At 35.2% G+C, this 15,048-nt stretch overlaps 1 protein-coding gene across 1 annotated transcript; it reads left to right on the top strand.

Moving 5' to 3' along the window:
• Positions 1–11,547: 11,547 nt before the first annotated feature.
• Positions 11,548–12,756, top strand: LOC138876893 (uncharacterized). The gene has a single exon (XM_070156015.1). The coding sequence runs from the start codon at positions 11,548–11,550 to the stop codon at positions 12,754–12,756; it is 1,209 nt and encodes a 402-aa protein (XP_070012116.1).
• The last annotated feature ends 2,292 nt before the right edge of the window (positions 12,757–15,048 follow it).

The raw sequence follows: 15,048 nt of genomic DNA, 5'->3' as shown, positions 1-15,048 counted from the left end.
CATGCAATCAACATTAGGGTTTTAAATCCTAAACTAAATTTTTCCTTTAGTCAGTATTAGGGTTTTAAACCCTAACTGAACTCTTTTCCTTTCAGCCAGCATTAGGGTTTTAACCCCTAAACTGAGCTTTTCCATGCAATCAGCATTAGGGTTTTAAACCCTAAACTGTATTTTTCCTTTAGTCAGCATTAGGGTTTTAAACCCTAAACTGAACTTTGTTCCATTCAGCCAGCATTAGGGTTTTAAACCCTAAACTGAGCTTTTCCATGCAATCAGCATTAGGGTTTTAAACCCTAAACTGAATTTTCCCTTCAGTCAGCATTAGGGTTTTAAACCCTAAACTGAACTTTTCCTTTAGTCAGCATTAGGGTTTTAAACCCTAAACTGAACTTTTTCCTTTAGTCAGCATTAGGGTTTTAAACCCTAAACTGAACTTTTTCCTTTAGTCAGCATTAGGGTTTTAAACCCTAAACTGAGCTTTTCCATGCAATCAGCATTAGGGTTTTAAACCCTAAACTGAATTTTTCCTTTAGTCAGCATTAGGGTTTTAAACCCTAAACTGAACTTTTTTCCATTCAGCCAGCATTAGAGTTTTAAACCCTAAACTGAGCTTTTCCATGCAATCAGCATTAGGGTTTTAAACCCTAAACTGAACTCTTTTCCTTTCAGCCAGCATTAGGGTTTTAAACCCTAAACTGAGCTTTTCCATGCAATCAGCATTAGGGTTTTAAACCCTAAACTGAATTTTTTCTTTAGTCAGCATTAGGGTTTTAAACCCTAAACTTAACTTTTTTCCATTCAGCCAGCATTAGGGTTTTAAACCCTAAACTGAGCTTTTTCATGCAATCAGCATTAGGGTTTTAAACCCTAAACTGAGTTTTAAAAGTGAATACAGTTCAAGTTTTGGCAATCAAATGTCCACCTGCACCACCTAGAGAACAAGGGAATGCAGTTCAAGTTTTGGCAATCAGGCGCCCACCTGGAGAACAAGAGAATAAAGTTCAAGTTTTTACAATTAAGCGCCCACCTGGAGAACAAGGGAATATAGTTCAAGTTTTTGGCAATCAGGCACCAACTTTGAGAATAAGGGAATACAATTTATGTTTTAAGTAATCAGGAGCCTACCTAGAAAACAAGGGAATATAGTTCGAGTTTCTGGCAATCAGGCACCCATCAGGAGAACAAGGGAATACAGTTCAAGTTTTGGAAATCAGGTGTCCACCTGGAACACCTGGAGAACAAGGGAATACAGTTCAAGTTTTGGCAATCAGGCGCCCACATGGAGAACAAAGGAATATAGTTCTAGTTTTGGGCAATCAGCGCCCACCTGGAGAACAAGGAAATATAGTTCAAGTTTTGGCAATCAGGCGCCCGCCTGGAGAACAAGGGAATAAAGTTCAAGTTTTGGCAATCAGGCACCCACCTGGACCATCTGGAGAACAAGGGAATACAGTTCAAGTTTTGTCAATCGGGTGCCCACCTGGATAACAAGGGAATAAAGTTCATGTTTTGGCAATTAGTGCCTACCTGGAGAACAAGGGAACACAATTCAAATTTTTGCAATCAGGTGCCCACCAGAAAATCAAGGGAATATAGTTCAAGTTTTTGGCAATCAGGCGCCCACCTGGAGCACAAGGAAATATACTTCAAGTTTTGGCAATCAGGCGCCCACATGGAGAACAAGGGAATAAAGTTCATGTTTTGGCAATCAGACGCCCACCTAGACCACCTAGAGAATAAGGGAATACAGTTCAAGTTTTGGCAATTGAGCACCCACCTAGAGAACAAGGGAATAAAGTTCATGTTTTGGAAATCAGATGCCTACTGGGAGAACAAGGGAATACAGTTAATGTTTTGGCAATCTGGCACCCACCTGGAAAACAAGGGAAAACAGTTCAAGTTTTTGGCAATCAGGCGCCTACCTGGAGAAAAAGGGAATACAGTTCAAGTTTTGGCAATCAGGTGCCCACCTGGAGAACAAGATAAAAAGTTCCAGTTTTTGCAATTAAGCGCCCACCTGGAGAACAAGGGAATACCGTTCAAGTTTTTGGCAATCAAGCGCCCACCTGGAGAACAAAGGAATATAGTTCATGTTTTTGGCAATCAGGCGCCCACTTGGAGAATAAGGGAATACAGTTTCTGTTTTACGTAATCAGGCGCCTACCTAGAAAACAAGGGAATATAGTTCGAGTTTTTTTGCAATCAGGCACCCATCTGGAGAACAAGGGAATACAGTTCAAGTTTTGGCAATCAGGCGTCCACCTGGAGAACAAGGGAATACAATTCAAGTTTTGGCAATCAGGCGCCCACCTAGAGAACAAAGGAATACAGTTCAACTTTTGGGCAATCAGGCGCCCACCTGGAGAACAAGGAAATATAGTTCAAGTTTTGGCAATCAGGCGCCCACCTAGAGAACAACGGAATAAAGTTCAAGTTTTGGCAATAAGGCGCCCACCTGGACCACTTGGAGAACAAGGGAATACAGTTCAAGTTTTAGCAATCGGGCACCCAACTGGAGAGCAAGGGAACATAGTTCAAATTTTGGCAATCAAGTGCCCAACAGAAAAACAAGGGAATACAGTTCAAGTTTTTGTCAATCAGGCGCCCACCTGGAGAACAAGTTAATACAATTCAAATTTTGGCAATCAGGCGCCCAGCTGGAGAACAGGGAAATATAGTTATAGTTCTGGCAATCAAGCTCCCACCTGGAGAACAAGGGAATATAGTTCAAGTTTTGGTAATCCGGCGCCCACTAGAAAAACAAGGGAATGTAGTTCTAGTATTTAGCAATTAGGCACCCACCTGGAGAAAAAGCAATTACAGTTCATGATTTGGCAATTAGGCACCCACTTGGAGAACAAGGGAATACAGTTCAAGTTTTATCAATCAGGCGCCGACCTGGAGAACAAAGGAATACAGTTCAACTTTTGGGCAATCAGGCGCCCACCTGGAGAACAAGGAAATATAGTTCAAGTTTTGGCAATCAGGTGCCCACCTAGAGAACAGCGGAATAAAGTTCAAGTTTTGGAAATCAGGTGCCCGCCTGGACCACCTGGAGAACAAGGGAATACAGTTCAAGTTTTGGCAATCGGGCGCCCAACTGGAGAACAAGGGAATAAAGTTCATGTTTTGACAATTAGTGCCCACCTGGAGAGCAAGGGAACATAGTTCAAATTTTGGCAATCAGGTGCCCAACAGAAAAACAAGCGAATACAGTTCAAGTTTTTGGCAATCAGGCGCCCACCTGGAGAACAAGTGAATACAATTCAAATTTTGGCAATCAGGCGCCAAGCTGGAGAACAGGGGAATATAGTTCAAGTTTTGGAAATCAAGCGCCCACCTGGAGAACAAGGGAATACAGTTCGAGTTTTGGCAATCAGGTGCCCTCCTGGAGAACAAGTGAATACAGTTCAAATTTTGGCAATCAGGCACCCAGCTGGAGAACAGGGGAATATAGTTCAAGTTTTGGCAATAAGGCACCCACCTGGAGAACAAGGGAATATAGTTCAAGTTTTAGGCAATCAGGTGCCCACCTGGATAATAAGGGAATAGAGTTCAAGATTTTGGCAATCAGGCGCCCACCTGGAGAACAAGGAAATACAGTTCATATTTTGGCAATCATGCACCCACCTGGTCCACCTAGAGAATAAAGTTCAAGCTTTGGCAATCAGGCGCTCACCTGGAGAACAAGCAAACATAGTTCAAGTTTTTGGCAATCAAGCGCCCACCTAGATCACAAGGGAATACAATTCATGTTTTTGTCAGTCAGGTGCCCACCTGGAGAACAAGCGAATATCGTTCGTGTCTTTGGCAATCAGGAGCCCACCTGGAAAACAAGGGAATATAGTTCGAATTTTTGGCAATAAGGTGCCCACCTGGAGAATAAGAGAATACAAATCAAATTTTGGCAATCAGGCGGCCAGCTGGAGAATTGGGAAATGTAGTTCAAGTTTTGGCAATCAGGTGCCCACCTGGAGAACAAGTGAATACAGTTCTAATAATGGCGATCACGCGCCCAGCTGGAGAACAGGGAAATATAGTTATAGTTCTGGCAATTAGGCGCCCACCTAGAGAACAAGGGAATACAATTCAAGTTTTGGTAATCCGGCGCCCACTAGCAAAACAAGGGAATACAGTTCTAGTATTTAGCAATTAGGCACCCACCTGGAGAAAAAGCAATTACAGTTCATGATTTGGCAATTAGGTACCCACTTGGAGATCAAGGGAATACAGTTCAAGTTTTGGCAATCAGGCGCCCACCTGGAGAACAAAGGAATACAGTTCAACTTTTGGTCAATCAGGCGCCCACCTGGAGAACAAGGAAATATAGTTCAAGTTTTGGCAATCAGGCGCCCACCTAGAGAACATCGGAATAAAGTTCAAGTTTGGCAATCAGGCGCCCACCTGGACCACCTGGAGAACAAGGGAATACAGTTCAAGATCTGGCAATCGGGCGCCCAACTGGAGAACAAGGGAATAAAGTTCATATTTTGACAATTAGTGCCCACCTGGAGAGCAAGGGAACATAGTTCAAATTTTGGCAATCAGGTGCCCAACAGAAAAACAAGGGAATACAGTTCAAGTTTTTGGCAATCAGGCGCCCACCTGGAGAACAAGTGAATACAATTCAAACTTTGGCAATCAGGCGCCCAGCTGGAGAACAGGGAATATAGTTGAAGTTTTGGAAATCAAGCGCCCACCTGGAGAACAAGGGAATACAGTTCGAGTTTTGGCAATCAGGTGCCCTCCTGGAGAACAAGTGAATACAGTTAAAATTTTGGCAATCAGGCGCCCAGCTGGAGTATAGGGGAAAATAGTTCAAGTTTTAACAATCAGGCACCCACCTAGAGAACAAGGGAATACAATTCAAGTTTTTGGCAATTAGGTGCCCACCTGGATAACAGGGGAATACAGTTCAAGTTTTTGGCAATCAGGTGCACACCTAGAGAACAAGGGAATAGAGTTCAAGATTTTGGCAATCAGGCGCCCAATGGAGAACAAGGAAATACAGTTCATGTTTTGGCAATCATGCACCCACCTGGTCCATCTAGAGAACAAAGGAATATAGTTCAAGTTTTGGCAATTAGGCGCCCACCTGTAGAACAAGGGAATAAAGTTCAAGCTTTGGCAATCAGGCGCTCACCTGGAGAACAAGCGAACATAGTTCAAGTTTTTGACAATCAAGCGCCCACCTGGATCACAAGGGAATATAATTCATGTTTTTGGCAATCAGGTGCCCACCTGGAGAACAAGGAAATATAGTTAAAGTTTTGGCAATCAGGCGCCCACCTAGAGAACAACGGAATAAAGTTCAAGTTTTGGCAATCAGGCGCCCACCTGGACCACCTGGAGAACAATGGAATACAGTTCAAGTTTTGGCAATCGGGCGCCCAACTAGAGAACAAGGGAATAAAGTTCATGTTTTGACAATTAGTGCCCACCTGGAGAGCAAGGGAACATAGTTCAAATTTTGGCAATCAGGTGCCCAACAGAAAAACAAGGGAATACAATTCAAGTTTTTGGCAATCAGGCGCCCACGTGGAGAACAAGTGAATACAATTCAAATTTTGGCAATCAGGCGCCCAGCTGGAGAACAGGGGAATATAGTTCAAGTTTTGGAAATCAAGCGCCCACCTAGAGAACAAGGGAATACAGTTCGAGTTTTGGCAATCAGGTGCCCTCTTGGAGAACAAGTGAATACAGTTCAAATTTTGGCAATCAGGCGCCCAGCTGGAGAACAGGGGAATATAGTTCAAGTTTTGGCAATCAGGCACCCACCTGAAGAACAAGGGAATACAGTTCAAGTTTTTGGCAATCAGGTGCCCTCCTGGATAACCGGGGAATACAGTTCATGTTTTTGGCAATCAGGTGCCCACCTAGAGAACAAGGGAATAGAGTTCAAGATTTTGGCAATCAGGCGCCCACCTGGAGAACAAGGAAATACAGTTCATGTTTTGGCAATCATGCACCCACCTGGTCCACCTAGAGAACAAAGGAATGTAGTTCAAGTTTTGGCAATTAGGCGCCCACCTGGAGAACAAGGGAATAAAGTTCAAGCTTTGGCAATCAGGCGCTCACCTGGAGAACAAGTGAACATAGTTCAAGTTTTTGGCAATCAAGCGCCCACCTGGATCACAATGGAATACAATTCTATAATTAGATATAACAATCTGCGTAATAAAGCTTTATTAACTATAGAGAAAGAAATTGAATTTTATAAAGATAATCTTGAGACTTATCAACACAGAAAAACAATAATTCTTACAAATATTAAGACAATGAATATATGTATCAACAGGTACACATCGCAGTATTAAAATGTTAAAAGATCCTACCCCCCCCCCCAAATTGGTATCAGAGCCATGTATAAATAAACATTTACTTTAAGAAACGAAATAATGGAAAGTAACACTGACATTAATAGTACAAATCCGCAAGAAATACCCATAAACAGTGAGTCAATTACAGAAAATATGTAGATTAAAATAACTAAAAAATCAAGGAAAATAAGAAAGAAACTGAAAAAACTATACCTAGAATATGAATACCTAAGTATTACAAAAATAAACAAAGTTAGGCTGTCCGAATTAATTAATATAATATCTAAAACAGAATATAAATATATTTGCCATCTTAAAAATAAAAGATGAATAAAGAAGAATTCGCACTAGAAGAAAAAACATATGAAAATCCAGAAGGATTAAAAATAACAATAATATTTTCCAACTTAGGAAGAAGATATAAGAAAAACAAACTGTAAAACTAGAAGATAGTTTAACCGCAATGGTTAGACTAACAAAAGAAAACGAAGAAATAGACAGAAAACGAGAAATTAAAGAAATACAACAGCAAACTAAAGAAAAAATACAACAGATAGAAGAAGTAAAAAACACTAAAATAACAGAATTAGAAAAAGAATTAGAAATGCTAAAACAGCTATATGCTAATAAACTAAAAGAAAAAGAAAAACGTAAAGAAGAAGAACAAGAGCTAAGACTGACAAATGAGATAGAAAAATTCAAAATACAGTTAGAAAAAGTACAGGATAATCCGCCAAATATAAGTATAAATGAAATAAATGACCAAAGTAATGATGACAAAGACATAGTAGAAAACTATTCACAAACAAGTGAAACGTACACAAAACTTATAGAAAAAACAGAAAAGATAAAAACAAACCCAGAAATAAACACAGGTGATATGGCCGAGGATAAACCAAGCATACCAGGAGTAAAAAATCCAAGACAATTAAACCCAACCTATTACAGAGTAAGTTATGATTCATACGATAGAAACAAAACATTATGGGATAAAAGGCTAAATAGAAAATGGACACCAAGGCAGATAACTGAACAATGTAATTTTTTGGATCTAGATTGTGTAGCAGATATAAATAAAACAATCCAATTATGGATAGGGTACATCTCAAAACAACTAATAGATAATAAAATAGCAATAGCTGAAACACCAGGATATATAGAAAGGACACTTATAGGAAGGGTAAAACTATGGTTACAAAATTTGTCAAGTGAAAGCTTAGATACATTAAGAAGTAATAAAAAACTTGATGGTACAGCTGCAACAACAGTTACAGATATATTGAATAAATATGAAATAGCAATAAGAAATGAGTTTAGTAGTATGACAACAGAAGTAGAAGAACAAAATAAAGAAAAAACTACAAATAGAAATTTAATGACAAAATTAGCAATATGTAATATGTGTTACATAGATGAATATACTTGTGCATTTAGAGACTATTATTATAAAGGAACATATAGTCCAGATGAAAGTAAGGAGATAAGAAAATTATATTTTACAAAATTACCAGAACCATTTAGCTCAAAAATAATAAAAAAATTGGAATGAAGCAGAACTAGCAGATACTCTAGGAGCTCGAATAAAATTTCTACAAAATCGGTTTATAGAATTATGTAAAAAATATAAAGAAAATATCAAAATAGATAAAATATTAGTAAAAAATCTGGCATGCTGCAAAAGTAGAATAGCACCCCAATTTGGCTGCACAGATAAATATTACAAAAAGGAAGGAAAAAGAAAGAGATATAAATCAAAATATTCAAAATATAAGTATAAGAAACCAAGAGGAAGATATTATGTAAAAAATTACAAACATAAAAAACCATATAGGAAAAAGAAAAAACTAACAGAATGTACTTGCTACAATTGTGGAAAGCTAGGACACTTAGCTAAAGATTGCAGATTACCGAAAAACCCAAAGAAGAAACAAATTACTGAAATAATGATAGATAATGATAATTATACACAAATAGAATATGTAGATTATGAATTGAGCAGTGAAGACAGCATATATGAGATATCAGAAAACGAGTTCTCAGAAAATGAATAGGAAATAAGTAATAATGAAATAGATGAATCAGATGAAGAAAATTATGACTGAAAAAGATATACAAATTATACAACAAGAAGAACACCAAGATGAACAATCTTCAGAACAAAAAATAATTTTTGATGCCACTATATTTGAACAAATAAAAGGAAAAGAAATGGATCTAAGCATAGACAAAATATTAGAAGTACCAACAATAAAGAATTGGTTTAAAAGACAGAAAGAAGAATACTATGTAGTAAGCCAAAGAGAACACATAATAGACTGTAAATACATTAAAGGTAAAGCAAGAATACCAATTTTAAATAAAAAACTATTAAACAAAGAAATACAAGATATAAAAGCAAAAAATCCAATAAAATACGTACACTTAGGAGGAACAGAGATACTAATAAAAGCATGTTTTAGAGAAGGAATAGATACCCCTATAAAAATATACTTGGCAGACGATAGAATTGTACAACCCATAGAAAAGAGTATAATAAGTGCAGTGAGAGGTAACTTAATATACCAAAAATTTAAATTTATAGTAAGTGCCAACTATTCAGTAGCAATAGATGATAAAAATATAGATAAATCATTAGTGCTATACTGGAAAATGTCTGGAATAGAATTAGCACCAGGAAGTAAAATATTCACAGCAAGATGTAAAAATCTATATGTCTTAACAACAAAACATAAGATAACAGCTAAAAATAAAATAAATAAAATAAAAATAGAAAATCCATTCGAAAGAATAGTATCAGTTATAGACAACAATGATTACAGTTATACGGAAATGGACATGGATGAAGATTTAGAAATAGTAAAAGAAAGATTAAGCACATCAAAACGAATAAATAATGAAATGCCAGAAACGTCATCAAGAATAAGTACATCAAGAAGTACATCAAGAAGAATAAATTATATAACTCCACAAAAATTAATAGAACAAAAAATAGAAGAAATAAACCCACACCATTATTATATAACAGGAATAATGGACCAAAGAAAATATTTAATATTAATAAATACAGGGCAGGAAGAGAATTATGTTATAAGAGAATTAATACCAGAACAAGAGATAGTGACAATAGAACAGCAAAATTCAGAATTACCAAAAGCATTAAGAAAAAATGAAGAAACAACTGAAAAGGAATTAATCATTGGAGGAATACAAATATTAATAAATTTTAAAATATACCAAGGAGATAAAAACATTATACTAGGGATAAAATGGTTAGAAAAAGTCAAACCATATAAATTAGAAGATAGGCAATTAACGATAAGTTATGAAAATAAGAAAATAATAATAAAAAGAACCTTAATATAATGCCAAAAATATATATACTTGCCAAAATAATAATAGAAGGATATTATAATAGATATTATACACCTATGATGGATAAAGGAGCAGAAGCTAACATGTGTAGACATAATTGTCTACCAGAAAGTAAATGGGAAAAGCTAAAAAAACCCCATAGTAGTAACAAGATTTAACAATGAGGGAAGTATGATAACATACAAAGCAAGAAATCTAAAAATACAAATATGGGATAAAATATTAACCATAGAAGAAATATATAGTTATAAATTCACAAATAAAGATATATTATTAGGAATGCCATTTTTAGATAAGTTATACCCACATATTATAACAAAAACACATTGGTGGTTTACTACCCCGTGTAAGCAAAAATTAGGAGCAAAAAGAGTAAATAATAAAGTAAGAAAAGCAACACCCTGGATTAAGGGAAGTGAAAAAATTACCCAAAAATTAGAAAATGTAATACAAACCAATAATAATATAGAAATAATCATTTTCTCAATAAATAAGATAAAACCACTACAAGATAAATTAGAATTACTATATAATGATAATCCACTCCAAGGATGGGAAAAACATAAAATAAAAATAAAGATTGAACTAATAGATAAAAATAGCATAATAACACAAAAACCTTTAAAATACAATTTTAATGATTTAACAGAATTTAAAATGCATATAAAAGAATTATTAGACAATAGGTACATACAAGAAAGTAATAGTAAACATACTAGCCCAGCATTTATAGTAAATAAGCATAGTGAACAAAAACGAGGAAAAAGCCGTATGGTTATAGATTATAGAAATTTAAATGCAAAAACAAAAACATATAATTATCCGATACCAAATAAAATACTAAAAATCAGACAAATACAAGGATATAACTATTTCAGTAAATTTGACTGTAAATCGGGATTTTACCATTTAAAACTAGAAGACGAATCTAAAAAGTTAACAGCATTCACAGTACCACAAGGATTTTACGAATGGAACGTATTACCGTTTGGATATAAAAATGCACCAGGAAGATACCAACATTTTATGGATAACTACTTTAACCAATTAGAAAATTGTATAATATATATAGATGATATACTGTTATATTCTAGAACAGAGAATGAACATATAAAATTACTAGAAAAATTCATACACATTGTAGAAATATCAGGAATTAGTTTGAGTAAAAGGAAAGCGGATGTAATGAAGAATCAAATAGAATTCTTAGGTATACAAATAGGTAAAAATGGAATAAAAATGCAAACTCATATAGTACAAAAAATAATTAACTTAAATGAAACACTGGATACAAAGAAGAAGTTACAATCATTTTTATGATTGGTTAACCAAGTAAGAGAATATATCCCTAAATTAGCAGAAAACTTAAAACCATTACAGAAAAAATTAAAAAAGGATGTAGAATACCATTTTGACAAAAAAGATAAAATACATATAAAGAAAATCAAAAATATGTGTAAAAAATTACCAAAACTATATTTTCCAGATAAAAAAAACAGTTCACATACATAGTGGAAACTGATTCTAGTGATCACAACTACGGAGGAGTTCTAAAATATAAATATGATAATGAAAAAATTGAACACCATTGTAGATATTATTCAGGATCATACACGGAACCACAATTAAAATGGGATATAAATAGGAAAGAACTATTTGGATTATATAAATGTTTGATAGCATTTGAGCCATATATTGTTTTGTAACAAGTTTATTGTAAGAACAGATAATACACAAGTGAAATGGTGGATAACACGGAAAGTACAAGATTCAGTAACTACAAAGGAAATAAGAAGACTTGTATTGAATTTACAAAATTTTACATTTACAATTGAAGTAATACGGACTGACAAAAATGTTATTGCAGATTACTTATCAAGACAAAAGTACTCAAACTGATGAAAACCAAGAATCGAAAGATATATTTGCAATCCTTACTACTCTATCCTTACAGATGGATAGTATGGGCAAAAGATTACAACAGCTAGAAAGTCAGCAACATGACTATAAAAATGCGGAGCTAAGTCGATCAGAAGACTCGAAACTTCTAGAGATAAAAGGAGATGTTGAGAAACTCCATAAAACCCATGACAAAGTTTGTTTACCTACAGCTGCAGGCACAAGTAAACAGGTGAACAAGAAGCCACATACCAATGTGAATTTAAACAATATATTTGATAAACCATTTACATCAAAAAGGCCAAAAGAAGCAATAGTTATGACCCCACAAATCACAACCTATGCCAACGGCCTACATCACAACAAAAAGATATACAACCATATTACTCAGACATATATTGAGAATATATACAAAATTCAAACATTTCTAAACCTAAATTCCAGAGCAGCTACTACTACAGATCCAACACATGATTATATAACTCGAAAACTCCAAGGATATAATAGGCTAATAGCCCAACCAAAAACAAAAGCCAATCTAGTAAAGACATGTTACAACTACGGGTTACTTAGCACTGTATATACCTACGACGGAGAAGAGATAAGTGGAATACCAGAAATATACAAAGCATTCATTACCTTAATAAGAATTACAAAAGGCAACCTATTTTTCATAAAATTCTATACAACACCCGCTGAGATATTATACGATGAAATAAAACCTATCATACAGGTAGTAAAGATAGGATTAACACGAGATATGATAATACCGGAAGAAATAGAGCAACAACCAGAAATATCGAAAATTGAGATACCAAGTTTTTATGCCAACAAAAGAATAATTGGCATAGCAACTATTATTCAAGAGCTAGCCAACAATTATCTACAAGGAAATGCTATCTGGAGCTATTATTCAAGAGACCTGCTAATGATATATGCCAACTCAAAAGAACTACGACAAGGAGATATGGATGAAGTCCAAAAATGGATTTTATCATTGCTAAAACCAGAAGTACAGCCAACTACAAGAGCTCTAAAGAAGGAATTTATTTCTAATGAATTATTAACAAGATACTGCAAGCTAGTGGGACACAAATATCCAGACCACATATGTTTGAAATGCAACGGAGAAGATAACCAAGTACCAGAAGTCCAACTAGAATAAAGATATCAGCAAGAAGACAAAAGAAGGAGGCAGCTATTGAAAACAAATAATGTAAAGGGTAGAGTCATGTAAAAAAGTCGTAAATAGTAAGAGTCATAATCATGAACAGTAAAGGTCGTTCATGAATAGTAAGAGTCATAAAGTAAATAGTAAGAGTCATGTAAAAAAGTCGTAAATAGTAAGAGTCATAATCATGAACAGTAAAGGTCGTTCATGAATAGTAAGAGTCATAATGTAAATAGTAAGAGTCATTTGTGAACAGTAGGAGTCGTTTAAATTTTCTATATATTTTGTAAATCAGAAGAAGAGAGGACATCCTCACCCTCACCTTCTCTTTCTTATCTTCTCTCTCTATAAGAAATATCTGAAGTTATTTACAAGTATCTCAAACAGCTATGGATCGTTCAAACGAATTACAAGAACAGGTAAGTTTATTCATTATCATGTTTAACTAAACTCTTATATTCCTTATAATCTCTTGAATATCATAATTGTTTATCATGTTATAGTACTGTTATAAAGAACATCTTGAGAAAGTTTGCCTGTCTAATAATGCTGAGAGTAGTTAAGCCCAGACTATGCCATCCTAAAGTGGAAACCAGTAGGCAAGGAAGCCGTTTAGGGGAGTACACAGAGTTGAGGCGCTGTTAGGGTAAATGATTGAAGCATGAAAAATATGGTAGTGACCAGAAAAGATTGTTCAGTATAACTTATTAAAATATGATAAACTCTATGATAAACAAAGAGGTTAGAGGGAATATGTTTAGTAAACACATGATAAGGATAAATAGAAGTAAACCCAAATGAACAACCACACATATCTATTAGATGAAAATATTAACTACAAAATACTTATATTATATATCATTAACAAACTTAATAATGATGTTAAAAAAAATTTATGATATTTTAATTACTTTTGAAATAATATATATAATGGAACAAGGATTTACAGAACTAATTGTATCAGAAGAAATTGATATATTAGATCTATATGAATTAGATTTATATTCAGATTAATGATTAAACATCAAGTTAATAAAATCTTTTTATAAATGAAACATAATACTTTTCATTACATAAGATTCTATAACAGCTAGAAATGGAGATCTATTAAACACCTTTGTAACACAAATAGAAAAATAGTGTGTTAAACACAATATTAAAATTTGCAAAAATATAATTAGATATAATAATCTGCGTAATAAAGCTTTATTAACTATAGAGAAAGAAATTGAATTTTATAATGATAATCTTGAGATTTATCAACACAGAAAAATAATAATTCTTACAAATATTAAGACAATGAATATATGTATCAACAGGTACACATCGCAGTATTAAAATGTTAAAATATCCTACCCCCCCCCCCTAAATTGTCTTTATTCCCTTGTTCTCAAGGTGGGCGCCCGATTGCCAAAACTTGAACTGTATTCCCTTATTCTCTAGATGGTCCAGGTGGGCGCCTGATTGCCAAAACTTGAACTATATTTCCTTGTTCTTCAGGTGGGCACCTGATTGCCCAAAACTTGAACTATATTTCTTTATTCTCCAGGTGGGCACCTGATTGCCCAAACTTGAACTGTATTCCCTTGTTCTCCAGGTGGTCCAGGTGGACCCCTGATTGCCAAAACTTGAACTATATTCCCTTGTTCTCCAGATGGGTGCCTGATTGCCAAAAACTCGAACTATATTCCTTTGTTTTCTAGGTAGGCGCCTGATTACGTAAAACATAAATTGTATTCCCTTATTCTCCAAGTGGGCGCCTGATTGCCAAAAACTTGAACTATATTCCTTTGTTCTCCAGGTGGGCGCTTGATTGCCAAAAACTTGAACTGTATTCCCTTGTTTTCCAGGTGGGCGCTTAATTGCAAAAACGTGAACTTTATTCTCTTGTTCTCCAGGTGGGTGCCTGATTTCCAAAACTTGAACTGCATTCCCTTGTTCTCTAAATGGTCCAGGTGGACGCTTGATTGTTAAAACCTGGAGAACAATGGAATAAAGTTCATGTTTTGGCAATCAGGCGCCCACCTAGACCACCTAGAGAACAAGGGAATACAGTTCAAGTTTTGGCAATCGAGCACCCACCTAGAGAACAAGGGAATAAAGTTCATGTTTTGGCAATCAGGTGCCTACTTGGAGAACAAGGGAATATAGTTAATGTTTTGGCAATCTGGCGCCCACCTGGAAAACAAGGAAATACAGTTTGAGTTTTTGGCAATCAGGCGTCCACCTGGAGAAAAAGGGATTACAGTTCATGTTTTAGCAATTAGGCGCCAACTTGGAGAACAA

This window comes from Nicotiana sylvestris, chromosome 9 (genome assembly GCF_000393655.2).
Source record: "Nicotiana sylvestris chromosome 9, ASM39365v2, whole genome shotgun sequence".
Lineage (NCBI taxonomy): Eukaryota > Viridiplantae > Streptophyta > Magnoliopsida > Solanales > Solanaceae > Nicotiana > Nicotiana sylvestris.
Note: the sequence above shows the minus strand (reverse complement) of the source record. Positions and strands in the feature narration are given on the sequence as shown.